The 26,417-nt window shown below is 38.7% G+C and overlaps 1 protein-coding gene across 6 annotated transcripts in view; it reads left to right on the top strand.

Moving 5' to 3' along the window:
* The window catches only part of DIAPH2 (diaphanous related formin 2), a 968,993-nt gene that overhangs the window by 437,313 nt on the left and 505,263 nt on the right, over positions 1–26,417 (top strand). For all 6 annotated transcript variants that reach the window (XM_070291115.1, XM_070291113.1, XM_070291114.1 and 3 more), the window contains one exon: positions 1,508–1,602. In XM_070291115.1, coding sequence (XP_070147216.1) covers positions 1,508–1,602 — 95 coding nt within the window. The remainder of the gene's footprint in view (positions 1–1,507; positions 1,603–26,417) is intronic.

The following is a 26,417-nucleotide window of genomic DNA, read 5'->3' as shown; positions in this document are numbered from 1 at the left end:
GCTAAAGTAGCTGGACATTTAAGCCCATCTTCATTTACCCAGGCCTGAATTTTTTTTTTAATATATAGTCTTCCCTCTATATTAAATTCAGCATTTCTTTTTGTACCACATTATGCTGTGTTTATATTCTAAAGATACTAAAACACTATGCTTGAGAAATTTCAGCACATCAAGCATTTCTAATTATGCAAAGAAATACCATGGGAGTTTATTTTGTAAAGGAATGTGCTACAGAGAATCAGATTAAAATAACTCGCCATTCTTCTTCTTCTGTCAGTAGGAATGTTGCTTTCAGGAAAGCAGTCTCCTAATAATTGTTCTGCATATGTACATTGCTTATCTGACAGTCTATTTTCCTTTATAAAGTGGATGGTCAGCACATTTTTTTTTTAAGAAACACAAAATTATTTTAATTGCTAGTTGATATCTCATAACATTATTTATTTGGATTCTGGTGATCTCATTTGGTGTTTATGTCTATATAATTGCCTGGACAGAAAGGATGCTTTTTCAGTAGGTACAGTTAAGCCATATAGACTTCTCCATGAAAAAAAAAAAATATTTGGAACATATTCATGTTCTGGGGATAAGAACACATGTATGTTCTTTAAAAAGTATGTTCAGTGGAGGTGAAAGTGAAATGTATTATTGAGCAATATTTTCTGAGTCAGTGTGAACTTTCCTAGGTATAATTTGTTGAATTATTCCCATATGACATCATATATATTCAGTTAAGAAAAAATTTGACAGGGGAAATCGTGATTCAACATTAAACGCAACTAATAGCATACTGCATGAATGTCATCAAAGATTTAGAGAACATTTGATTATTCAGACACTTTAATTTTTTCTCATGTGGGAGAACTGCAAAGTAGACTGATGGCTTTTTTTTAGTGTCAGGTTCCTTTGCTGTCTTCCTTGAGAGGTGCTGTATTGAATGCCTCTGACAATCTCAGTAAATTCAATGTTGAATTAAAAAGCTAACTTGAGATACAGTTTCTAACTTTTCTTGGGTTATTTTGTATTCACTTCATCTACAATGCCTAAGCATGTAGTTATCCATGCTGCTAGTAGATTTATCTTCCATATAAATACACACGTGGCTTCCCTGGTGTCTCAGATGGTAAAGAATCCTCCTGCAATGCAAGAGACCCAGGTTTGATCCTTGGGTCATGAAGATCCACTGAAGAAGGGAATGCAATCCACTCCAGTATTCTTCCCTGGAGAATCCCATGGACAGAGTAGCCTAGTGGACTACACTCCATGGGGTCGCAAAGTGTCGGACATGACTTAGCAGCTAAATGCACACACACACACATAAATATGCATGAGCTCTGAACATTAGAACGTTAGCTAATGGAAACTACTTTTGTTTGTTCGTAATCATGTAGATTAATATTAGTGAGAGATTTCATATTGTAAGTCTGTGAAATGAAAATCAGGTATTTATTTGGGCTTTAAAATTGTGGTGCTGCTCTCTTTTTAATAAAATCAACTTTTATTTTAGCTATCTTCCTAGGATCGTATCGTATGCCATATGAAGAAATAAAAAACGTCATTCTGGAGGTTAATGAAGGCATGTTGAGTGAGCCCTTAATTCAGGTAATTGCATATTTTTCTTTTAAATCTCATTTTCATGGGAATTTCTAGATTGCTGTCTTCTCATTGGAGTTATGTGAAAATGTTCCTCTATGTTTGGAAAATAGATTTAGGAGTATCTATCTGTGTGGATAGTAAGAGGACTCAACGTAGACAATCAGGTTCTAGGTATGTGTGTGCCGTTTATTAGATATGTGTCCTTTTAAGTTTAGGTCTGTGTACATGTAGAGCCATCATTCCCGTATGCAAAATTGCATATATTTTATCATCCCAATGACTCTGTTAAATAGATATTGTCAGTACCATTGCGATCTTCCCTGGTGGCTCAGAGGTTAAAGCGTCTGCCTCCAATGCAGGACACCCGGGTTCGATCCCTGGGTCGGGAAGATCCCCTGGAGAAGGAAATGGCAATCCACTCCAGTATTCTTGCCTGGAGAATCCCATGGACGGAGAAGCCTAGTAGGTTACAGTCCACGGGGTCGCAAAGAGTCGGACACGACTGAGCGACTTCACCTCACCTCACCAGTACCATTGCATGAAAATAAAAGTGTACAGGTCAAGAGGTTAAATAGCTTTCTCAGGATCAGTGGTTAAATGGTAAAGTTATCCCTTGTTAGGCACTTAATATGTGCTGGGAACTGTGCCAAGCAATTTATGTATTTTATCTCCTTGAATCCTACAACAGTCCTATGAGATAACTACTGTTACCCTCATTTTACAGATCAAGAACCTGAGGCTTAGAGAAGTTGCCCACTTGTCACTTAACTGCTAAGTGATAAAGTAGTAGAGCTGAGGCTCAAAACAAATCCTATCATGACTCTAAAGCCATTGCTCTTTTCATTCTATTACTTTGCCTCCTTTGGGCAAACTGTGTCACTTTGCTAAAGCCCTATCTCCTCATCTGAGATTACTAGGTTACTATGAGAATTATACCAAAGAGACTGCTTGTTAGAATAAAGTACTCTATTAGATCTAATTCTTAGAATTCTTGGCAGCTTTTGTTTGACCCTGTCTAGAAGGCGGAACTGCAAGATTTTTCATGGATGGGCATAGTCATTGTAGGTTTTTTGTTATTGTTCTTTGTGTTTGAATCGTGAGGTTTGCTTTGATTTTAAGGTGATCAGCTAGTTTCTGCTGTAATAATTTTGTCATATCTCCCTTTGATGGTCTCCAAATCTCAGAGCCCCAGTGTCTATTGTTTGAGCTGTCTGTGTCCATATAGGTGTTTCTCCATTGTGTAGTGTGGGCTTGCATTCCGGTTCACCTCATGTATGTTTTAAACATAGACATAGTTTATTCCCTACACTATAGGGCCTATAGGACTAAGGTTGAATGAGTTTATGTAGGCTCTTTATTATCATGATGCACATTTATTAACCTCAACAAAAGTTACACTGTGCTAAGAAATCCCCTTTTTGAAAAATGTATTTTCTTTGTCTGAGCAGTAGGTCCACAGTTCTCTGACTTGAAATGGAGGATAGATCCCATTTGTCCTGCCTGCCTTAGTGACATGATTCTTTGCCCAATAATCAGAATGAGCAAGTTAAGAAGCCTAAATGCGACTTAGTTCTCCCTCTTTTTTTTCCAATTGGACAGTTTCATTTTAAAGTACAATAAGGCAAACAAATGTCTGATTCCTATTCAGTAGTTGAAGCTTTCTAGTTTTTTTCTGTATAGTCAAATTGTAGTAAAAGACAGTCATATTTTGAAGAATTAATCAAGGCAGACATTTATTTTTCCCATTAAAACTGTAGCTTTTCCTTCACATGCCTTAGTAAATTTATATATATATATATATATATATATATATATATATATATATGCAGAATGCTACTGTGGTATTTATAATACAAATAAATACCACAATATTTATTTATTTTTTAAAAAACAAATACCATAGTGTTTATTTACCAGTAATATTTAAAATTTTTTTTATTTTTTAAGTCATGTTTTTAACTCTTTAAAGAATGTAAGAAACAGAAGGATTTTCACTTATGAATGGTCCTCTGCTGCTGCCGCTGCTGCTGCTAAGTCACTTCAGTCATGTCCGACTCTGTGCGACCCCATAGACGGCAGCCCACCAGGCTTCCCCGTCCCTGGGATTCTCCAGGCAAGAGTACTAGAGTGGGTTGCCATTGCCTTCTCCAATGAATGGCCCTCTAATATGCAACAAACTTTAACAATTTTTATATAGAAATGTAATACCTGGGATTTTTTTTTCCTGTTTCACTTGATTTTGTAGCATTAACAATACATATTTGTTTTTCTCTTTAAATTGCCTGGTCCAGTTGAGGGGAATGAATTGCTTTGTTTGGAGATGGCAGTAAATTAGATCTGTATTCTTGAATTCAAGTCCTTTAATCTTAACCACTAGGTAATCAAAGCTTCCCAGGTGGTGTAGTGGTAAAGACTCTGCCTACAAATGCAGGAAACCCTGGTTCGATGCCTGGGGTCAGGAAGATCCCCTGGAGGAGGGCATGTCAACCCACTCCATTATTTTTAGCTGGAGAATTCCCATGGACAGAGGTGCCTGGTGGGCTTACAGTCCATGGGGTTGCAAAAAGTCAGACACCACTGAACCACTAACATGTTCACTGCAACAAGTTCATGCAGTCAAAAAGACTGCTTATGAAATCACATTATGCTATATCTTAGAAGATAAGCGAAAGAGAATCACAAAATCTAAGTAGATCCTGGCCAGTTCCTTCTGTGTTATACCCAATGCCTCCATGCACTTCATGTTTGCTGGTGTTGGGTTAACCTGTTTCTTTCTTGCCTCTTCCTCTTTTCTAGATGTCCATTCCTCTTTTCTAAGCCTGAATCTTTCTCTTTTTGACATCTTGCTTGCATCCTTTGCCCCACAAATTTTGAGTTTTCCCTCTGTTGAAAGCATGCCACTGAGGACTTTTTTTTCCTCAGCTGGCTTCCTTTCCTCCTCAATGTCAGATACTCTAAAATTTTCTTTCATCCCTTATCCTGTTCAATCAAAACTCATTTTCTTAGTTGTGCTTGTAGGAGGAAACAATTTAACATATAATTTAATATTATGCCTGATTGGAATTGTGGTGCTTGGTTACGAGGCGCAAACGGTGAATAACTCATCTGAGTTATTAAAGTTAATATCACATTTATCCAGACAAATTCAACGTCTGAGTATCTTCTGATAAGGAGGAAGGTCCTCCTTATCAAGTACCCAAAGAAGACTGTTTCCTGCTCAGGCAGGAGAAAAGACTAGAATCACCACTGCCTTTCTCCCTCCCATCCTAGAAAGGATTTGCTTCAGTGATGCAAAAGTAACATAAATTTGCCATTCAAAGGAGCTGTTTACCATTTGTATCTAATTACCATGTAGCACATAGATAATGCATAGCATTAAATATGTATCATCAGATTAACTTTGTTGTAAATTCTATCTGATTACAGTGCTAAACACCATCCATGCGTAATCATAGTTTGTTGCTTATGTGACATCATTGTCTTCTCATAACAACAAAAACAATTAAGGACGCATTGCTTCCCAGAGACTTGAATTAACAACAGTATTATCTCTCCTAGTATGGGTCAATAAGCTCTTTCCTGCCAGAAAGCTAATAGATTTTAGTTATTTGACAAGATAAATGCCTTACTGAAAAAATAAAAATAAAAAACTTTAATCAGCAAGATCATGCCCCAAATTTAGGGTTATTAATAAAAGTACTGAACTGAACTGAATAAAAGTACTAATGCCTCCTTTATTTCAAAATACTTTAATTTAAGCTAGAAGCCAAGTTCACTATACGGAAGTAGTTGAAGATCCTAAAATGCTTATAAGAAACAAAGAAACACTTTAAAAGTACACCATAGCCTGAGTTTGTAGAGAAGCTTCTAGTATATGCAGTTATGAGTTAGATCGAAATAATGTGCACTCAGTTTAGGTGATTCTTGTTATTATTTCAGCTTTGAAAATCTGCTTTAGTGTAATTTAATTTGATCTATTGAGAGAAAAATATAAGACCAGTAAGTGTTTTTAGGACATCAGTGGTAACAATGAAGTGGTTGCAGCCACACTTACATATAGAACATTGACCAAAAAGAAAAGACATTAGCACTTTTTAAAAAGCAATTCAAGTATTGAGGGAAAAATAAAATTGCATTCTATTTTAGAATATTAGTGCATGCAAATGATTCTTAAATGCTGTGAAAATTCATGTTGGTAGAGAGAAAAAATATGATTAACATACAAGGAAGTATAAAATTGGTACAGAACAATTTATAAAGATATGTATAAAGCAGGGGTTTCTAACCAGGGGTTCCCATGGAGGACCCGTCAAGAGAATTCAGGGGCTCCTGAACTTAGATGTGAAAAACATTACATCTTATTTTCTTTACCTGCTAGCTAATATTTAGTATTTCATCTGATTAACAATAGAGGCAACAAACCAAAGTGCCGAGAGTATTAACAGGACATCTAACTTTGTCACTAATTAAAATAATAAATATTTCCTTGTCACATTAAATTTGTGGCAGATATCTCAAAATATTGTTTACAGTTACTACTACTTCAAAATTTTCCTGTTTATTAAAGCTGCCACTAGGTCTTATTTTTTAGTGACTTAGTCAAGAGGGAGAACTATTATTATATCACAATTTATATTTGTAATATGTTGATAACTATTTCAATATAACTGGCTTCTTTTCCATTCTTATGTATTTTATTTTATTCTGAGAAGGGATCTATAAGCTGGTATTAAAGAGTTCATGGCAAAAAACAAAGAAGAAACTAGTACAGAAAAGAAAGCTTCCTAATCAAGATGGCAGATACAAGTCATTCCCCACTTCAGCCACCCGCACATTATTCATAGAAAAGGCACCAGACCCACGGGTGAGGCTAAATTACCCTCCTAGGCCACAGAGACTAATACCATACTGGAAGAGTGAGGGAATCAGCTGCATTCTGACCACATTGCATTCCCCAGACTAGAACAGTACTGCACCCAGAGTGCCCCCCAAGCCTGTAGTTTCTGCAGTGGGAAAAGAGGACCCTAAGTGGACATGTAGCTCTCCCAGCATTGTGGGACACTTCCCAGAGTGCTCTATCAGGGCTAACTTCCTAGAGGCAACTAGGGGAGTCTATGGGACTCAACCACTGGAGATCAAAGAGAGATAGAGATGCTGGGGTGGGAATTACAGCAACCAGCCCTCAGATCCTGGCAAACTGTATTTCTGCTTGTAGCAATGCCCATGCAGAGATCTCAGCCAATGGCTCTTTCCATCTTCAGAGCCAAACTGGTCACGCCATCTGGCTAGGGAGTCCATTGGACAGTTCCGCCTGATTTGGGTCCCCAGTCAATGAACCATACCAGCTACGGAGCCTGTTGTGCTGTTTGGTCTGGACAAGAAAGCAGATTTGCACCTCTGCAAAGCTGCTGAGCATAACCTCCAGTCTCACCAAGTAGCCTAGCCTGAATACTGAGGCCACTGCGTAGCCCATGCTCCAACCATGCTTGTTCATGGATTGAAGCAAGCAGCCTTGCCCAGCTGTTATGCATTCTCTCTGGCTGCACAAAACCATGGAGCCTGAACAGTAACTCTGACAGTCCCAGAGTCCAGTGTACAGCAACACTGAGCCATGAAGTCCAACCTGTGGCCCACCGCATGGCAGAGCGCAAGGTGTGAGCCTGCCTTATTGCTACCAGGCTGCAGAACACAGACAAGCCCCGCCTAACTGCAGGATACAGTTGGAGGCCCCTCTCCACCAGAGAGCCCAGCCCAGCCAAGAGCAGAGTCTAGCCAGTAGCTCACTATGTTATGAGGCCCAGCCCGTGGCCCTGCCCAACAACAGGGTACAGCCCGAAGTCCCACTGGATGGCAGAGCAGAGCATGCAGCTCTGACTGAACATAGTCCAGCCAGCAGTGCCATTCACTGTAGGAGCACAGCCTGAGACCCAGCTGACCAGGAGCAGTTGCAAAGCCACCCATAGCCCTGACGACTTGCGAAATCCTGCCAGTGACCCCACCTGAGTGCAGAGTACAGTAGTAGCCCCATCCAATATGGGAGTCTATCGAGTGGCCCTGCTTAAATGTGGAGCTCAGGCAGCAGTTTTACCCAGCAGTGGAGCTCAACCAGTGATACCCTTTCTGACCTCAGATAATGGACCATAGCCTCACCCAAGTGAAGTGAAGTGAAGTGAAGTCTCTCAGTCGTGTCCGACTCTTTGTGACCCCATGGACAGAGGAGCCTGATAGGCAAGAGTGCTGGAGTGGATTGCCATTTCCTTCTCAAGGGGATCTTCCCAACCCAGGAATAGAACCCAGGTCTCCCACATTGCAGGCAGACGCTTTACTGTCTGAGCCAGCAAGCAAATGCCACTTTCCAAAAAAATGCTACCAGCTGACTCATGTAGTACCCCAGGTTGAGCTGATGAGTGAAGGGGTTACCCTATGGTAGCAAACATATAAAGTCTGGAAGAGCAGACCACTTACTGAAATGTGCAAATACTGACACAAGGAATCAAGAATTACAAATAATCCAGTAAAAGTGTCACCACCAAAGGAAATTAATAAAACTCCAAGGACTGACCCTAGAGAAATGGAGATCTGTGAACTTTCTGAAAAATAAGAATAATCCTCTTAAATTCAGTGAGCTATAGGGATACACAGAAAGACAACTGAACAAAATTGGGAAAACAATGCATAAACGAAATGAGAAGTTCAACAAAGAAAAGTGATCATTAATAAAAAACAAACAAACAAAAATAAATAACAAACAAAAATCCTAGAGCTGAATAATACAATGACTGAACTGAAAAATTGGAATAGAGAGATTCAACATCACACTTGATCAAGCAGAAGAAAGACAAGTGACCTGGAATGTAGGCCTTTTGAAATTATACAGTCTTAGAAGGAAAAAGCAAAAAGAGTGAAGAAAGCCTACCTAACTATCAAAATTTCTCAAAAGAAATATTATAAGCCAAGAAAATGTGAACTGATGTATTCGGATATTGAGAGGAGAAATAAAAGTTTCAACCAAGACCACTTTACCCAAACAAACTGGGTATCTTTTCCTTTAGGAGAGAAAGTATTGTTTGAGAAAATATTTTTCCTTTGAAAAGATATATATTTTCTCGAACAAACAAAACTGCTGTACAAGAAATACTAAAGGGTGTTTTTCAAGCTAAAATGAAAAGATGCTAATTTAAATCATAAAAACATATGAATGTGTAAAACTCACTGGTAATGGTAAATTTATAGTCAAAGTCAAATTCTCTAATATTATAAGCTGTGACATAATTCACTTATGACTTCAATAATCTCTTATTTGTTATACATTATAAAAATTTAAATAGTAACATCAGTAACCTAAAATAATATAATCTGTTAGAGATGTAAAATTGTAAAGTTTAGTATGCTATTGAAGTAAAATTGTTATCAGCTTAAATTAGCATGTTATGAATATATTTTCTTTAACCCTCACTGTAACCACAAAGGAAAAACCTATAGTAGATACACAAAAGAGTATGGTAAAGGAGTCAAAGTATAGTGTCACAAAAATACTCAAATCACAAAGGATAAGAACAGTAGAAGACTCATGGAACAATACATTCACAAAACAACAAATGGACAAAGCAAATTCCTACCTATCAGCAATTAATTTAATGGTAAATGTTTTAAGCTTTCCAATCAAAAGTAACTGAATGTGTAAAAACAAGATTGAAAGGCATGCTCTCTAAAAGATATGCTGTCTAAAAGTACACAGAAAGACTGAGACTGAAGAGATGATAACAGATATTTCAAGCAAATCGTAACCAAAAGAAAGCAAGGCTCCTCTGGCCATGAAGTTCTCTAGACAAGAATACTGGAGTGGGTAGCCATTCCTTTTTCCAGGGGATCTTCCTGACCCAGGGATCGAACTTAGGTCTCCTGCATTGCAGGAGGTTTACCATCTGAGCCACCAGGGAAACCCCTGCTATACTTATAACAAACAACATAGACATTAAGCCAAAAAATGGTCAAAACCCAGCCAAATGCAGTCATTACATAATGATAGAGTGGTCAGTTCATCAAAAAGACACAATAATTGTAAATATGCAGCCAGCATTGGAACATCAAAATATATGAAATAAATAATAGTAGAACTGAAACAGGGGCTAAAAGGAGAAATAAGCAACAATAAACTAATAGTGGAAAACGATACCCCATTTTGAACAATGGATATATGATTCATACAGAGAATGAATAGCAAAATAGTGGATTTGAATGATTCTATGATTTAATATGCCTTACAGACATATACAGAACATTTCATCCAATAGCAGCCGATTACATACTCTTCTCAAGTACCCATGGAACATTCTCCAAGATAGATCATATGATAGGTAATAGATAGCAAATTTAAGGCTGAAATTATATCACATCTTTTCTGACCACAGTGTTATGGTACTAGTAGTCAATAGTAGAAGAAAAGCTGGAAAATACATTAATACATGGAAATTAAGCATAACACACCTGAATAACGAATAGATCACGGAAGGAAAAGAAGAACAAATACTTTGAGACAAATCAAAATGGGAACACAACCTACTGGAACTTATTGCATAGTGGCTGGGGGCAGTTCTAACAGGGAAAATTTATAGGGAGTAACACAGCAAGAAAAAAGAAAGATCTCAATCTTACTACTCCTCAAGGAATTAGGAAAATCAGCAAAAACGAATCTCAAAGTTAGTACAAGGGAGGAAATAATAAAGATTGGAGCAGAAATAAATGAGACTAAAAGACAATAGAAAAGATCAATGAAACTGAGAGCTGAATTTTTGAAAAAATATAATCATGAGACTACTATAAGTAGATACCAACTAATTGAAGAAATCAATAAATTCCTAGTGGCATATAACCTACCAAACATGATTCAAGAAGAAACAGAAAATATGAACACAACACTAAAGACTAAGGAGACTCAAACAGCATTCACAAATATCTCAAAGCAGCCATTAAAAAGAATACATTTAAGTCAGTTCTAATGAGGTGGATGAAACTAGAGCCTATTATACAAAGTGAAGTAAGCCAGAAAGAAAACACCAATACAGTATACTAATGCATATATATGGAATTTAGAAAGATGGTAATGATAACCCTGTATGCGAGACAGCAAAAGAGACACAGATGTATAGGACAGTCTTCTGGACTCTGCGGGAGAGGGCGAGGGTGGGATGATTTGGGAGAATGGCATTGAAACATATATAATATCATATAAGAAATGAATCGCTAGTTCAGGTTTAATGCATGATACTGGATGCTTGGGGCTGGTGCACTGAGACGACCCAGAGGGATGGTACAGGGGGGGAGGAGGGAGGGGGGTTCAGGATGGGGAACACGTGTATATGTGTGGCAGATTCATGTTGATGTATGGCAAAACCCATACAATATTGTAAAGTAATTAACCTCCAATTAAATGAATTTATATTAAAAAAAGAAATGTCTGGGATAAGATTGTTTTACTGGTAAATTCTGCCAAGCCTTTAAAAAAGAATTAACATTGATCCTTTTGAAACACTTCCTAAAGTCTGAAGAGAAAGGAACATTCCCAAGCTCATTTTATGAGGCCAGCATTACCCCGATACTAAAGCCAGGTAAAGATACTACCAAAAAAATTAGGCAAAGGACTTGAATAGGCATTTTCCAAAGAAGATATTCCAATGGCAAAGATGTACATGAAAAAGTGCTTGATTTCACTAATCATCAGGGAGATGAAAATCAAAACTATAATGAGATATCACCTTATACCTATTAGGATAGCTGTTATCAAAAAGAGAAAATACTGGGAAGGATAAGGAAAGAAGGGCACCCTTGTACACTATTGGTGGGAATGTAAATTGGTACAGTCTCTACTGAAAAAGGTATGCAGAGTCCTTAAAAGATGAAAATTGAATATGATCCAGCTATCTCACATCTGTATGTATATTTGATAGAAATTAAATCACTATATCAAAGAGATAATCAATATGCCCATGTTCATTGTAGCATTTTTTTTTAATATATATCCAAGACATACAAACAACCTAGGTGTCCACTGATAGATGTGTGAATCAAGAGTTGTGGCGAGGAACTCCCTGACAGTACAGTGGTTAGGAATTGGTCTTTTTACTGTTGTGGCCCAGGTTGGGGAAGTAAGATCTGACAAGCCACATGGTATGGCAAAAAATTCTTAAAAATTAAATAAAAATTAAAAAATACAGACAGTTCCATCCAGACCCTTTTCCAGGAATAATTCATTTAAAATATTGTGATGTATATATATATATATATATATATATATATATATATATACATACACATACATGAATACACACACAGGAATATTATTCAGATTTTTCAAATGAAATTCTGCCACATATGACAACATAAATGGACTTTGAAGGCATTATTCTGTGACATAAGTCAAAGACAAATATTGGGAAGAATCACTTACATGTGGAATTAAGACATACCAAACTCAAAGGAACAGAATAGACGGTTGTTTGTCAAGGGTGAAGGGAATGGAAGAATGGCTGGTACTGTTCCAAGGGTACAAAAATGAATAAGTACTCGAGATGTAATATGCACTATGGCAACTATAATTAACAGTACTGTACTGTATGTTTGAAGTTCCTGAGAGAGTAAGTGTTAAAAGTCCTCACCAGAATAAAGAGAAATTCTGGTTATGTGTTGTGATGGGTATTTAAACAAACCTTAGTGAGCTGATCATTTGGTAATATATGCATATAGCAAATCATCACAGTTTACGTCTTGTGCTGTGCTGTGCTTAGCTGATCAGTCATGTCCAGCTCTTTGCCACCCCCTGGACTGCAGCCTGCCAGACTCCTCTGTCCATGCGGATTCTCTAGGCAAGAATCCTGGAGTGGGTTGACATGCCCTTCTCCAGGGGAAGATCTTCCCAATGCAGGGATCAAACCTAGCTCTTCCACATTGCAGGCGGATTCATTGCCGTTGGAGCCAGCAAGGAAGCCAAAGAATACTGGTGTGGGTAGCCTGTGCCTCCTCCAGGGGATCTTCCTGACCCAGGATCTTAAAGTTACACAATGTCATGGACCTTAGCAAAACTGTAGAAAACATTTCAAAAAGTTTTCCAGTTAAATGACTTAGAAGTTTCCCTTAAATGCATTGGAAGACAGTAAAATGATCAGTAGTTACCAGGCATTAGTGAGGAAGGCAGAGAAGGCGATGGCACCCCACTCCAGTACTCTTGCCTGGAAAATCCCATGGACGGAGGAGCCTGGTAGGCTGCAGTCCATGGGGTCGTGAAGAGTCGGACACGACTGAGCGACTTCAGTTTCCCTTTTCACTTTCATGCATTGGAGAAGGAAATGGCAACCCACTCCAGTGTTCTTGCCTGGAGAATCCCAGGGACGGGGGAGCCTGGCGGGCTGCCGTCTATGGGGTCACACAGAGTTGGACAGACTGAAGCGACTTAGCAGCAGCAGTGGGGAAGGAGGGATGAAGACCGAGCACAGAGGATTTTTAGGACAGTGAAAGTATTCTGTATGGTAATATAATTGTGGATACATGCCGCACGTTTGTTAAAATCCCATAGAATGCATGAAATGAAGATTGAACCCTAATGTAAACTATGGACTTGAGGCAATATTGATGTGTGAATGTAGGTTCATCGGTTCTTAACAACTGTAGCATTTTCCTGGGGGATATTGAGGAACCTATACATGTGCGAGGGCAGGAAATACGTGGGGATTATCTGTATTTGATGCTCAGTTTTGCTGTAAACCTAAAACTACTCTAAAAAAAGAAAGAAATTAATACAGAGGCTCACAGAAGGGGCACTTTGGGTTGGGTGGCCTGTGGTTATAGTGTCTCCTTGGGAGAAGTGTAACTTCAACTGGACTTTGCAGCATTATTAGGGTTCAGTTAGAGAGGGCTAGTCATGTAGGTGACAGTGAGAAAGAACATGTAAATGTTGGGCTTATACTTTAGAATCATAGAGATCACAAATGAGTGACTCACAGTATATTTTCTCAGGTCTTCATGGTGCCTAAATGGTAGGATTTGAATGTCATATACTATCCTATTTGCTATAGTCCTGACCACACCCACTACATATACCCATTCTAATTTGTTCCTAGTCTTTATAATCATCTGACTTTTTGACTCCCAGTATATAACTTCATTGCCAGCTTATTAAATTCGAACATGTCTGTTTAGAAAGATTACTTTAGCTATAGGATGCCAAGTGGCTTTGTGAAAAGAGATTAAAATAGATAACTGTAATATCAAGTATAAAGGACAATGAGGTCTCAAAATACATTGTAGATAAATAAAGGAAAGGTGGATAAATAAGAAGTTACAAAGAAAAGATTCATTCTAAAATGTTGGTGATAGAATGGTTATACTGTTAATAAAAATAAGCAAATCATGTGAGAGAAAAACTACTTCCAGGGTAGAGGAGAAAATTGTTATGGGTATATTACAAAAGAGTATGTCTTAGAAGTCAGAATAGAGATGAAGACTGAAGCTAAGAAGTTGGGGACTCATTTGCAAGGAAATCATAGACAACAAGAGTCCAAAATGCAGTACTTGGATGCAATCTCATAATGACAGAATGATCTCTGTTCATTTCCAAGGCAAATCATTCAATTTCACAGTAATCCAAGTCTATCCCCTGACCAGTAATGCTGCGAAAGCTGAACTTGAACAATTCTGTGAAGACCTACAAGACCTTCTACAACTAACACCCAAAAAAGATATCCTCTTCATTATAGAGGACTGGAATGCAACAGTAGGGAGACAACAGCTACCTGGAGTAACAGGCAAATTTGGCCTTGGAGTACAAAACAAAGCAGGTCAAAAGCTAACAGAGTTTTGCCAAGAAAACCCGCTGGTCATAGCAGCCACCCTCTTCCAACTATACAAGAGAACCCTCTACACATGGACATCACCAGATGGTCAATACCGAAATCAGATTGATTAAATTCTTTGCAGCCAAATATGGAGAAAATCTACACAGTCAGCATGTGACACCATGCTTATGGCAGAAAGCAAAGAACTAAAGAGCCTCTTGATGAAAGTGAAAGAGGAGAGTGAAAAAGTTGGCTTAAAACTCAGCTTTCAGAAAACTAAGATCATGGCATCTGGTCCCATCACTTCATGGCAAATAGATGGGGAAACAGTGGAAACAGTGGCTGACTTTATAGTTTTGGACTTCAAAATCACTGCAGATGGTGACTGCAGCTGTGAAATAAAAAGGCACTTGGTCCTTGGAAGAAAATCTATGACCAAACTAGACAGCATATTAAAAAGGAGAGACATTACTTTACCAAGAAGGGTCCATCTATTCAAAGCTATGGTTTTTCCAGTAGTCATGTATGGATGTGAGAGTTGGACTATAAAGAAAGCTGAGCACTGGAGAATTGATGTTTTTGAACTGTGATGTTGGCGAAGACTCTTGAGAGTTCCTTGGACTGCAAGGAGAGCCAACCAGTCCATCCTAGAGGAAATCAGTCCTGAATATTCTTTGGAAGGACTGATGCTAAAGCTGAAATTCTGATACTTTGGCCACCTGATGCGAAGAACCAACTCATTGGAAAAGGCCCTGATGCTGGGGAAGATTGAAGGCGGGAGGAGAAGGGAATGACAGAGGATGAGATGGTTGGGTGGCATCACCAATGTGATGGACATGAGTTTTGGTAGGCTCTGGGAGTTGCTGATGGACAGGAAACCCTGGTGTCCTGCAGTCCATGGGGTCATAAAGAGTTCGACATGAATGAGCAACTAAGTGATCTTGCAAGGAGATGTTTGTTCCAGTTTAGTCACTCAGCTGTGTACGACTCTTTGTTATCCATGGACGGCAGCATGCCAGGCTTTCTTGTCCGTTACCATCTCCTGGAACTTGCGCAAACTCCTTTGAGTTGGTAATGCCACCCAACCATCTTGTCCTCTGTCATCTCCTTCTCCTCCTGCCTTCAATCTTATCCCAGCATCAGGGTCTTTTGTAATGAGTCAGCTCTTCCCATCAGGTGGCCAAAGGATTGGAGCTTCAACTTCAGCATCAATCCTTCCAGGGTATAATCATGGTTGATTTCCTTTAGGATTGATTGGTTTGATCTCCTTGCAGGCCAAGGGACTCTCAACAACTAAACAAGTGATCTAGTTTAGAGACCAGAGAAATTTCTGAGGTTGGTAGTGAAAAAAGTGACTGCTGGAAAGTTAAGTTCCACATTTCTGGAGACTACACAGGTTGAGAGGATGGATCTTGTTAGAGAAATCAAAACAAAGGGAGCCAGTATATCAGGGGAGTGTCAGGTTCGATGGTGCCTCACAAAATCAAGCACAGTAGAGAGTTCTGAGGAGCGATGAAGGAGAGCATGATATCAGGGGAAAAGATACCTCTTTTGATACACTGAATTGCAGTGATGTCTTTAAAGTAGTTATTTTCTGATAGTTGTTTGTTAAAATAATACACACTTCATATCAGACACCAGTATTCCTTAAGCAGATGTTGTTCTCTTTTCATCTCTATCACCCTTATTTTTAAGGGACAGATGAATTTCTTTTGGGCATACAACTATCTGATGTACTATCTTCTGCTCCTCTTCCACTTGATTTGTTTTCTCTGAATTTTCATTCATTTCTTCCTTTCCTTCTCCCTCCTCCTTTCCTTTCATCCTTTCATTTTAACAATTTGTGTTTTTTTTTGTATGGTGGTGATTTACTCACTTAAGTCATGACCAGCTCTTGCAATCCCCTGTACTGTAGCCTCCCAGGCTCCCCATCCATGGGATTTCCCAGATAAGATTTCTGGAGTGGGTGGCCATTTCCTTCTCGAGGGAATCTTCCAGACACAGGGACTGGACATGCATCCCCTGCACTGTAGGCAGATTCTTTACAGCTGAGCCTCCATGGACTTTTTGTTTTTTGTTTTTTTGTGTTTTTCTTTTTTTTTAAGTAATGGGCCCATCAGTTCAGTTCAGTTCAATCACTCAGTTGTGTCCAACTCTTTCTGACCCCATGAACCGCACGATACCAGGCCTCCCTGTCTATCACCAACTCCTGGAGTCCACCCAAAATCATGTCCATTGAGTCGGTGATGCCATCCAAACATCTCATCCTCTGTTGTCCCCTTCTCCTCCTGCCTTCAATCTTTCCCAGCATCAGGGTCTTTTCAAATGAGTCAGCTCTTTACATCTGGTGGCCAAAGTATTAGAGTTTCAGCTTCAACATCAGTCCTTCCAATGAACCCCCAGGACTGATCTCCTTTAGGATGGACTGGTTGCATCTCTTTGCAGTCCAAGGGACTCTCAAGAGACTTCTCCAACATTACAGCTCAAAAGCATCAATTCTTCGGCATTCAGCTTTCTTTATAGTCCAGCTCTCACATGCATACATGACTACTGGAAAAACCATAGCCTTGACTAGACGAACCATTGTTGACAAAGTAATGTCTATGCTTTTTAATATCCCCTCCAGGTTGGTCATAACTTTGTTCCAAGGAGTAAGCGTCTTTTAATTTCATGGCTGCAATCACCATCTGCAGTGATTTTGGAGCCCAGAAAAATAAAGTCTGCCACTGTTTCCACTGTTTCCCCATCTATTTGCCATGAAGTGATGGGACCAGATGCAATGGTCTTAGTTTTCTGAATATTGAGCTGTTTTCACTCTCCTCTTTCATGTTCATCAAGAGGCTCTTTAGTTCTTCACTTTCTGCCATAAGGGTGGTATCATCTGCATATCTAAGGTTATTGATCTTTCTCCCGGCAATCTTGATTCCAGTTTGTGCCTCCTCCAGCCTAGCATTTCTCATGATGTACTCTGCGTATAAGTTAAATAAATATGGTAATGATATACAGCCTTGATGTACTCCTTTTCCTATTTGGAACCAGTCTGTTGTTCCATGTACAGTTTTAACTGTTGCTTCCTGACCTGCATAGAGATTTCTCAAGAGGCAGGTCAGGTGGTCTGGTACTCCCATCTTTTTCAGAATTTTCCACAGTTTGTTGTGATCCACATAGTCAAAGGCTTTGGCATAGTCAATAAAGCAGAAATAGATATTTCTCTGGAACTCTCTTGCCTTTTTGATAATCCGGTGGATGTAGACAATTTGATCTCTGGTTCGTCTGTCTTTTCTAAAACCACCTTGAACATCTGGAATTTCATGATTCTCATATTGCTGAGGCCTGGCTTGGAGACTTTTTTTTTTTTTTTTTTTTTGGCTTGGAGAGTTTTAAGCATTACTTTGCTATCGTGTGAGATGAATGCAATTGTGCAGTAGTTTGAGCATTCTTTGGCATTGCCTTTCTTTGGGATTGGAATGAAAACTGACCTTTTCCAGTCCTGTGGCCACTGCTGAGTTTTCCAAATTTGCTGGCATATGGAGGGCAGCACTTTCACAGCATCATCTTTCAGGATTTGAAATAGCTCAACTGGAATTCCATCACCTCCACTAGCTTTGTTCATAGTGATGCTTCCTAAGGCCCACTTGACTTCACATTCCAAGATGTCTGGCTCTAGGTGAGTGATCACACCATTGTGATTATCTGGGTCGTGAAGATCTTTTTTGTACAGTTCTTCTGTGTATTCTTGCCACCTCTTCTTGATATCTTCTGCATCTGTTAGGTCCCTACCATTTCTTTCCTTTACTGAGTCCATCTTTGCATAAAATGTTCCCTTGATATCTCTAATTCTCTTGACGACATATTTATTCTTTCCCATTCTGTTGTTTTCCTCTATTTCTTTGCACTGATTGCTGAGGAAGGCTTTCTTATCTCTCCTTCCTATTTTTTGGAACTCTTCATTCAAATGGGTATATCTTTCTTTTTCTCCTTTGCTTTTCGCTTCCCTTCTTTTCATGGCTATTTGTAAGGCCTCCTCAAACAGCCATTTTGCTTTTTGAATTTCTTTTTCTTGGCGATGGTCTTGATCACTGTCTCCTGTACAATGTCACGAACCTCATTCCATAGTTCATCAGGCACTCTATCAGATCTAGGCCCTTAAAACTATTTCTCACTTCCACTGTATAATCATAAGGGATTTGATTTACATACCTGAATGGTGTAGCAGTTTTCCCTACTTTCTTTGATTTAAGTCTGAATTTGGTAATAAGGAGTTCATGATCTGAGCCACAGTCAGCTCCCAATCTTGTTTTTGTTGACTGTGTAGAGCTTCTCCATCTTTGGCTGCAAAAAATATAATCAATCTGATTTTGGTGTTGACTATCTGGTGATGTCCATGTGTAGAGTCTTCTCTTGTGTTGTTGGAAGAGGGTGTTTGCTATGACCAGTGCGTTTTCTTGGCAGAACTCTATTAGCCTTTGCCCTGCTTCATTCTGTACTCCAAGGCCAAATTTGCCTGTTACACCAGGTGTTTCTTTACTTTCTACTTTTGCATTCCAGTCCCTTGTAATGAAAAGGACATCTTTTTTGGGTATTAGTTCTAGAAGGTCTTGTATGTCTTCATAGAACTGTTCGACTTCAGCTTCTTCAGCTTTACTGGTTGGGGCATAGACTTGAATTACCATGATATTCAATGGTTTGCCTTGGAAACGAACAGAGATCATTCTGTCATTTTTGAGACTGCATCCAAGTACTGCATTTTGGACTCTTGTTGACCATGATGGCTACTCCATTTCTTCTAAGGGATTCCTGCCCACATTTGTTGATATAATTGTCGTCTGAGGTAAATTCACCCATTCCAGTTCATCTTAGTTTGCTGATTCCTAGAATGTCGACATTCATTGTTGCCATCTCTTGTTTGACCACTTCCAATTTGCCTTGATTCATGGATCTAACATTCCAGGTTCCTATGCAATATTGCTCTTTACAGCATTGAACCTTGCTTCTGTTACCAGTCCCATCCACAACTGGGCGTTGTTTTTGCTTTGGCTCCATCCCTTCATTCTTTCTGAAGTTATTTCTCCATCGATCTCCAGTAGCATATCGGGCACCTACCGTCCTGGGGAGTTCATCTTTCCTATCGTTTTGTCTTTTGGTACTGTTCATGGGGTTCTCAAGGCAAGAATACTGATGTGGTTTGCCACTCGCTTCTCCAATGGATCACATTCTTTCAGACCTCTCCACCATGACCTGTCCATCTTGGGTGGCCCCATACAGCATGGCTTAGTTTCATTGAGTTAGAGAAGGCTGTGGTCCATGTGATCAGATTGGCTAGTTGTCTCTCATTGTGGTTTCAGTCTATCTGCCCTCTGATGCCCTCTGTCAGTGCCTACCATCTTACTTGGTTTTCTCTTACCTTGGATGTGGGGTATCTCTTCATGTAATGTATGTGTTAGCAAACCCAGATTTGGCTGTTTGCTACTTATAAGCCAATAACTTGAGAGGTAGGTGTCAGTAGAAAGGGAAGGTGCTTTAATCTGCACAGCTGGCAATCTGGGGAGAAGGTGGTCTCATACCTAGAAATGAACTCTGAAGATTCTGCTCAGCCTTGCCAGTTTTAAAAAGGGAAAGGGGGAAGATTCTCAGTGAATCACTGCAGCTGGAGGTGGGGTTCTCTATCATTCTCCATTGTGTGCAGACAGGCTGACTCTTTCTTCAGAGATTGTGTTGCCTGAGTGGTCTGCCTGTGAGATTGCTAATGTGGCGCTTGGTGTGTAGAGAGATACTCACTTTTTAACTGCTTAATTCTTCATTCTTCTTATCTAGGATAGGAACCAACAGATTTAATAAGGCAAGATATGTATTCTGGAGAGCGTAAGTCATATGTTAGTTTCAGTTTCATAGTGGTTTCATTCCTCTAATTAAGTTCTTTGACAGTTAGAGGGGAACAGAAATGGGAAATAAAACATGGGGAAAAAGGGCTACTTTTGTCCCCCAGATAGTTCCGACTTGTGCTGGCTCCATTACTTTTCTGGAACCCATTCAAATATCCAGCTCTGAATCCATTGTGTAGCTTCTAGAAGGAGACACATGATTATGATTTCAAATGATATTTTATGTCTCAAAACAGATTTTATGATTTATAGAATTTACTGTTGCAGCCTGACAAAATGATGTGAGTGAAGCAAAGGTCATACAATCCATTCCCTTGATTGCAGGCAATGCTCCTCCTAAGTCATCAAAGACAGATGGGTATCTATCGATTCTGCAGGGAAAAAAGATTCTTCAACTTCCTTCAATTAACCAGTTCTAGAGTATAATTATTCTTAATTTCAGGAAGTTCATGCATGTGTAATAGTAGAGCTCGTTTTTGTCTCCTCAATCCATCTTTGTAATCATTGATCTACATAGAACTTATTTTCATGGCTATCGACCATCTGTATTTTATGCAGCCTGTGAGTCTGCATGTGTTCCTGCAATGTACAAGGGTTTATGACTTTAGAAGACAAGTATATCAACTAAGGTGATAATGGCATTTGTATTGAAAAATTTGAAAACATTTTTCTCTGAATTAACAACTTGTATTCACCACATTCATTTTTATAATTATTAAGTGAAAATGAAACATTAGCAATGACAGTAATAGTCATAAAACATTTCTTTCCCATTTCTCATCTGGTGGAATAAACAGTTACTTTATGACATGCTACTGCAATCTCAAAATACTTATATATGTGAGGGGCTGTTCATTTTCATCTTTTCTTCTAACTGGTTAGGGGTAATTTTTTCCCCCTTTCTCCACTGAGATTTTCTTTGGCCGTTGTGTGCTACTTTCAGTCTGTTGGTAAAACCACATGTATTCCAAAGAAATGTGATGGTGATTGTTCTGTTGTCCACAGCTGATAACAGACTGGTTCACAAATGAAGAAGAGGTAGCTTTTAAACAATTCATTATTTTTTTTCTTGTACTAATCAGACTGTAAATCACATTTTAAAAATGCAAAAAAAGTATACTTCTTCATTTGTGAACCAGTCTGTTATCAGCTGTGGACAACAGAACAATCAGTGATGGTGAGATGATGTTGGGGGTAGACCAGGAATTTTCTTACAATTGTAAAACTTGGAAAGTGCCCTCATTTTCCTCAGACTTTCAGAACCCTGAATTAGAAAATGAGAAATGGGGTTAGACCCAGATTCCCTACTCTCATTTGTAACTATGAGTTGATTCTGCACAAAAAGCTTAAGTCCTTCAGCCCAAGAGAAACAGAGGGCAGAGTGTCCAGGCTTCGGTGCCCTCAATAAACTAACAGAGATGGAGAACAATTGCACTGTTTTTTCCTGCTACTTTCCTAATCTTTTTAAAAGAATTGTATTTATTTTCTTTGAATCCAAAGATTGATGGCTAGTCCTATAATTGGGCTTCCCAGGTGGTATCAGTAGTAAAGAACCCACCTGCCAATGCAGGTAGACATAAGAGACGCGAGTTTGATCCCGGATCAAGAAGATCCCCTGGAGGAGGGAATAGCAACCCACTCCAGTGTTCCTACCAGGAGAATCACATGGACAGAGGACCCTGGCAGGCTGCAGTCCATAGGGTCACACAGAGTTAGACATAATAGAAGTGACTTACCTTGCAGTCATATATTTAATGAAGTAAAAAACCTTGGCACTTGATTATATGTATAAAACCACCTTCTCTTTTTTATGTATTCATTAGGTAAAATACTCAAAACATTTCTTTCTACATAAAAAGAATAAATATTTACTTACTGTATTGTTTTTTCAATGTTCTAATTCTAGATCTCCCATGTAAATAAAAATGAACCTAGTTATCAAATCCAGTAAAGTCATATGATAGTTACGGTATAGTTTGCAGTAATATAGTATAGTTAACGGCTATGGCATACTTTGAAACAGTGTAATATAGATACAATGTGGTGAATATTTTAATCTCTTTACATAATATTTTAGAGAGTCAGTCAGGAAGGAATACACAAAGGAGATTGAATGCTCTTTATTTCTTAAGCTCGGTGGTAGACACATAGAATCATTATCTTATGTATACGTTTTTGTATATCTTAAATATTATACAATGAATAAAATTTGAAGCATTTGACAAGTGCTGAAAGTGTATGCTTAAGACAGGGTTCCTTGACTTTGACACTATTACCATTTTGGACTCAGTAATTCTTTTTTGTCAAGTGTTGTCCTATAAATTGTAGCATGTTGAGCTGAATCCTTAGCCTCTGCCCACTGGTTGCTGCTCCCTGACACCATTTGTGACACCAAAGATGCTTCAGATGAGACCCATGTCCCCTAGGGGCAAAATTGTCTCTGAATGAAAACCACTGTCTGAAGAACTATTTTTATTTCTCAAATATAGGTAGTATAGTTTCAGAATTTAATAAAATTCCAGTCATTTGCTTTTATTTTCTATGTTAATTATAAACTCTCAGGACAGAGGGTTTGGACATTGATTATTATAAGCAAGAGCAAAACTTGATTTTTGTGTTTAAAGAAACCTCTTTCCTAGGAATATAAAGTATTCACGTTAAGTTCAAATTCTGAGAGAATTCATTCTCATTAAATTGCAAATAGACCTAATCAAGCATTGTTTAAAATACAGGCCTTAATTATTTTTCTGGGGTGAATTCAGGCAGTTTTACTAGTGTGATTTAACTTTTTTTTTTCTTATCACATACTAGGTGGCTTTTTGTTTTACATTAACAATTTAATAGTGTTGAACAGTTCACTTTATACTATTTAAAAGGCCGTATGGTGATTTTTTTAATGTATGTCATTTAAGAAGGGCAAATAGTATAGTGATAACAACTTTCAATTTGGACCCAAAATGCTGTGTCGAAATCCTAGCTCTGTCAGAGCCATGTGAACCTGAGAAGGTTACCTAACCTCTCTGGGCACACTGTCTTCTTCATCCTCTAAATAGCTGATGAGTCCATTGTGAGGATTAAGTTAAATAACATCCACCGAAGTGTCCCGACATATAGCACAGTGCTGGCTAAATAATAGGCGTACAACAAATATCTTTTGAAGTGAGTGGGATCAGTTCAGTTAGTTTTGCTTTTTTTCCCAAACATTTTCCTTAAAAATGTTTAGTTGAATAGTCTGTTTTCTGTGTTAATAGAATTCTCAGCAGGGTGATAATTCTTTTGGGGCTACTTGCTTTCTATGCACTGTCTGGAAACTCAGAAATAAAGACATCAAATGAGGACAAAGGGAATCTCCAGGACTAGTCTACCATTTTTGAGAGGATAATTCAGAAGGCTCACTTCAACCTATTTGATCCTTTGGATCTCATTCCTTATTTTGTATTTCTGTTTCTTTGCATGCTGGAATGGTAAATGTAGTTTTCCAAGGAGGCAAAAATACTTGAATTAAGATAGAACTGATTGGTGGAGCTGACTCTGGGAGAATGACAGAGGTGAGACAGGGACTTTCCGATGTGATCCAAACTTTTTAATATTTTTAAGTGTTCTGTAGATTTTTAATATTCCACTTGAATAAATGAAACAAAACTTTATCCATCAGTTGTTTCCCAGAGTTTCACCACTGTTGAATTTATATTATTGTAAGATATTCATGTCTTCTTTTCATGTTATGTTATCATTAAGTTTGAGATAAGGCTATTATACTATGAGGTCCTTAGGGCAAATGATCTGAAAATATTTTAAGTAAGTCCCTGGCATTTTTATATTTGTCTTTTATTTGTTTAGGTGTGTTTTATTTTGTGTTGTGTAGTATTAGAATCATATGTTTTACATTAGCATCATTTAAAATATATGAGAACATATATGAAATCACAGTTTTATGAAATTTCCAACATATAGATTAAATTGTATATTTTAGTTTGAATAGTAGTGAACAATATTTTATAAAAATTGAAGTATGTGAAATTGCAAACATGACTTTGTTCTAAAGGTTTGGTGGTATAAGAATTTGTCATATTAAACAGTTGATCAGAAACGTTGTGATCCATTCCAAATAATTATAGTTTAATAGCTACTTTGAATATTTGTTCTAATAAAGAATCACAAAAGATATTAAAAGTTCATGAGCTCACAAGCTTAGATGACGGTACTAAAATGTGGCCTGAAGAGGGCTTTGTGTTGGCCAGAAATAGGAGGGTGGGATTGCTATATGACAGCAAGGGAAGGGAAGACTTTTTGGATGGGTTTATCCTGCTGCGGTATGGCTTTGAATGAAAGTTTGGGAGTGAGATTACCTCCTAGGAATGGTACACCAAGTGAGGAAAGGGAAGGGGGGATGAATTGAGAGATTGGGGTTGACATATATACACTTGTTGTTGTTCAGTTGCTAAGTCGTGTCCAACTCTTTGCAACCCCATGGACTGTAGCCTGCCAGGCTCCTTTGTCCATGGGCTTCTCCAGGGAAGAATACTGGAGTGGGTTCCCATTTCCTTCTCCAGGGAATCTTCCCAGACCAGGGATCGAACTTGTGTCTCCTGCATTGGCAGGGACTGCCATCAGTGAAGCCCCCATATATATATCCACTATTATGTATGAAATAGATAAACTGATGAGAACCTATTGTATAGCACAGGGAACTCTTCTCATTGTTCTGGGGGGACCTAAATGGGAAGGCAAACCAAAATAAAGGGGATATATGTATACATATAGCAGATTCAGTTTGTTTTACAACAGAAACTAACACAACATTGTCAGGGAACATTTAACAGGAGGGTTCCTGCATGCTGTTTTCTATTTCTCATAAATCCTCTGTTCCTTATCAGTTCCTGGCACTGGGAACGAGTAAAACGGCACACTGTTCCCAGGACTGAGGTCATAGGATGAGACATGCGTGAATCTCCATCAGTAAACATTCTCCTTATGACAAAACTGCTTAGTCACAACCCTCTTTCTTGAGATATAGATTGTCTCCTGACCTTACGACCATTGTTAATCGCTTGTTCCTTTGGTAATGGTTGCTGTACGTTTGGTTTTCTGATCTTTATGATTGTCGAAAGAAAGTCCTTGTACAACAGCCCATATATACTCACAGAAAGATCATTAAAGCACCCTTGCTCCATCAGAGCTTGAGTCCCCGTGTCTGTCTGTATGTTTTTCTTGTTCTCTTTCTCTCTCTCTCCCTCCCTCCCTCTGTCCCTCCCTCTGGCTAATTCTCTCCAGCATGGAAACCCACGGAGCTCACTCTCCTCCCTCCCTCCGGCTAATTCTCTGGAGGATGGAAACCCACGGAGCGGGCTTTCAAGACCGCCTGCAGAGGGCACACTGAGCCTTCCTGAGCGGTGCAAGCCCTGTTCTAGGGTTTTATTGGTTCTCTGCATAAACCAGGGAATATTAGCTTCTTTCTCTCTTTCACTTGCTTATTGTCAACTCTGGACCACCAGGTTCCAGTCCATCAAAGCAACTATGCATTCATGCTAAGTTCCTTCAGTCGTGTCTGACTCTGTGCGATCCTATGGATGTGGCCCACCAGGCTTCTCTGTCCATGCAATTCTCCAGGCGCTAATAGTGAAGTGGGTTGCTCCAGGGGATTTTCCTGACCCAGGTATTGAACCTGCATCTCTTATATCTCTTGCATTGGCAGGCAGGTTCTTTGCCACCAGTGCCACCTAGAAAACACATAAAACAACTATACTCCGATAACTTAAAAATATATATATATGAACGAGAGCAGATGTGATTTAATGGAGAATTCTTCCTGTTGGAATGTTTAAAATATCTTACTTTTCCTTCTCTTCCGATTGTGGAACCTGTCTTATGTGAGGTATTTGATAAGATGTGACCATTGTCTTCCAGACTGTACACACTGTACTCAGATTTAATTCTGCCTTTATACCTCGATCATGGAATTAGACACCGTCAAAAGTTTGAGTCAAAATTAACTTTATAAGTTCTCTTGTTCATTTTCTTTATTTCATGTAAGGAAAAACCGAAGCTCAAAGAAGTTTACATCACACAGCCAATCTGGAATCACAATCAGTTCATGTGATGGCCAGTTCAT

The sequence above is a fragment of the Ovis canadensis genome, chromosome X (genome assembly GCF_042477335.2).
Source record: "Ovis canadensis isolate MfBH-ARS-UI-01 breed Bighorn chromosome X, ARS-UI_OviCan_v2, whole genome shotgun sequence".
NCBI classification, from domain to species: domain Eukaryota; kingdom Metazoa; phylum Chordata; class Mammalia; order Artiodactyla; family Bovidae; genus Ovis; species Ovis canadensis.
This window is presented reverse-complemented; position numbering and strand designations above follow the sequence as displayed.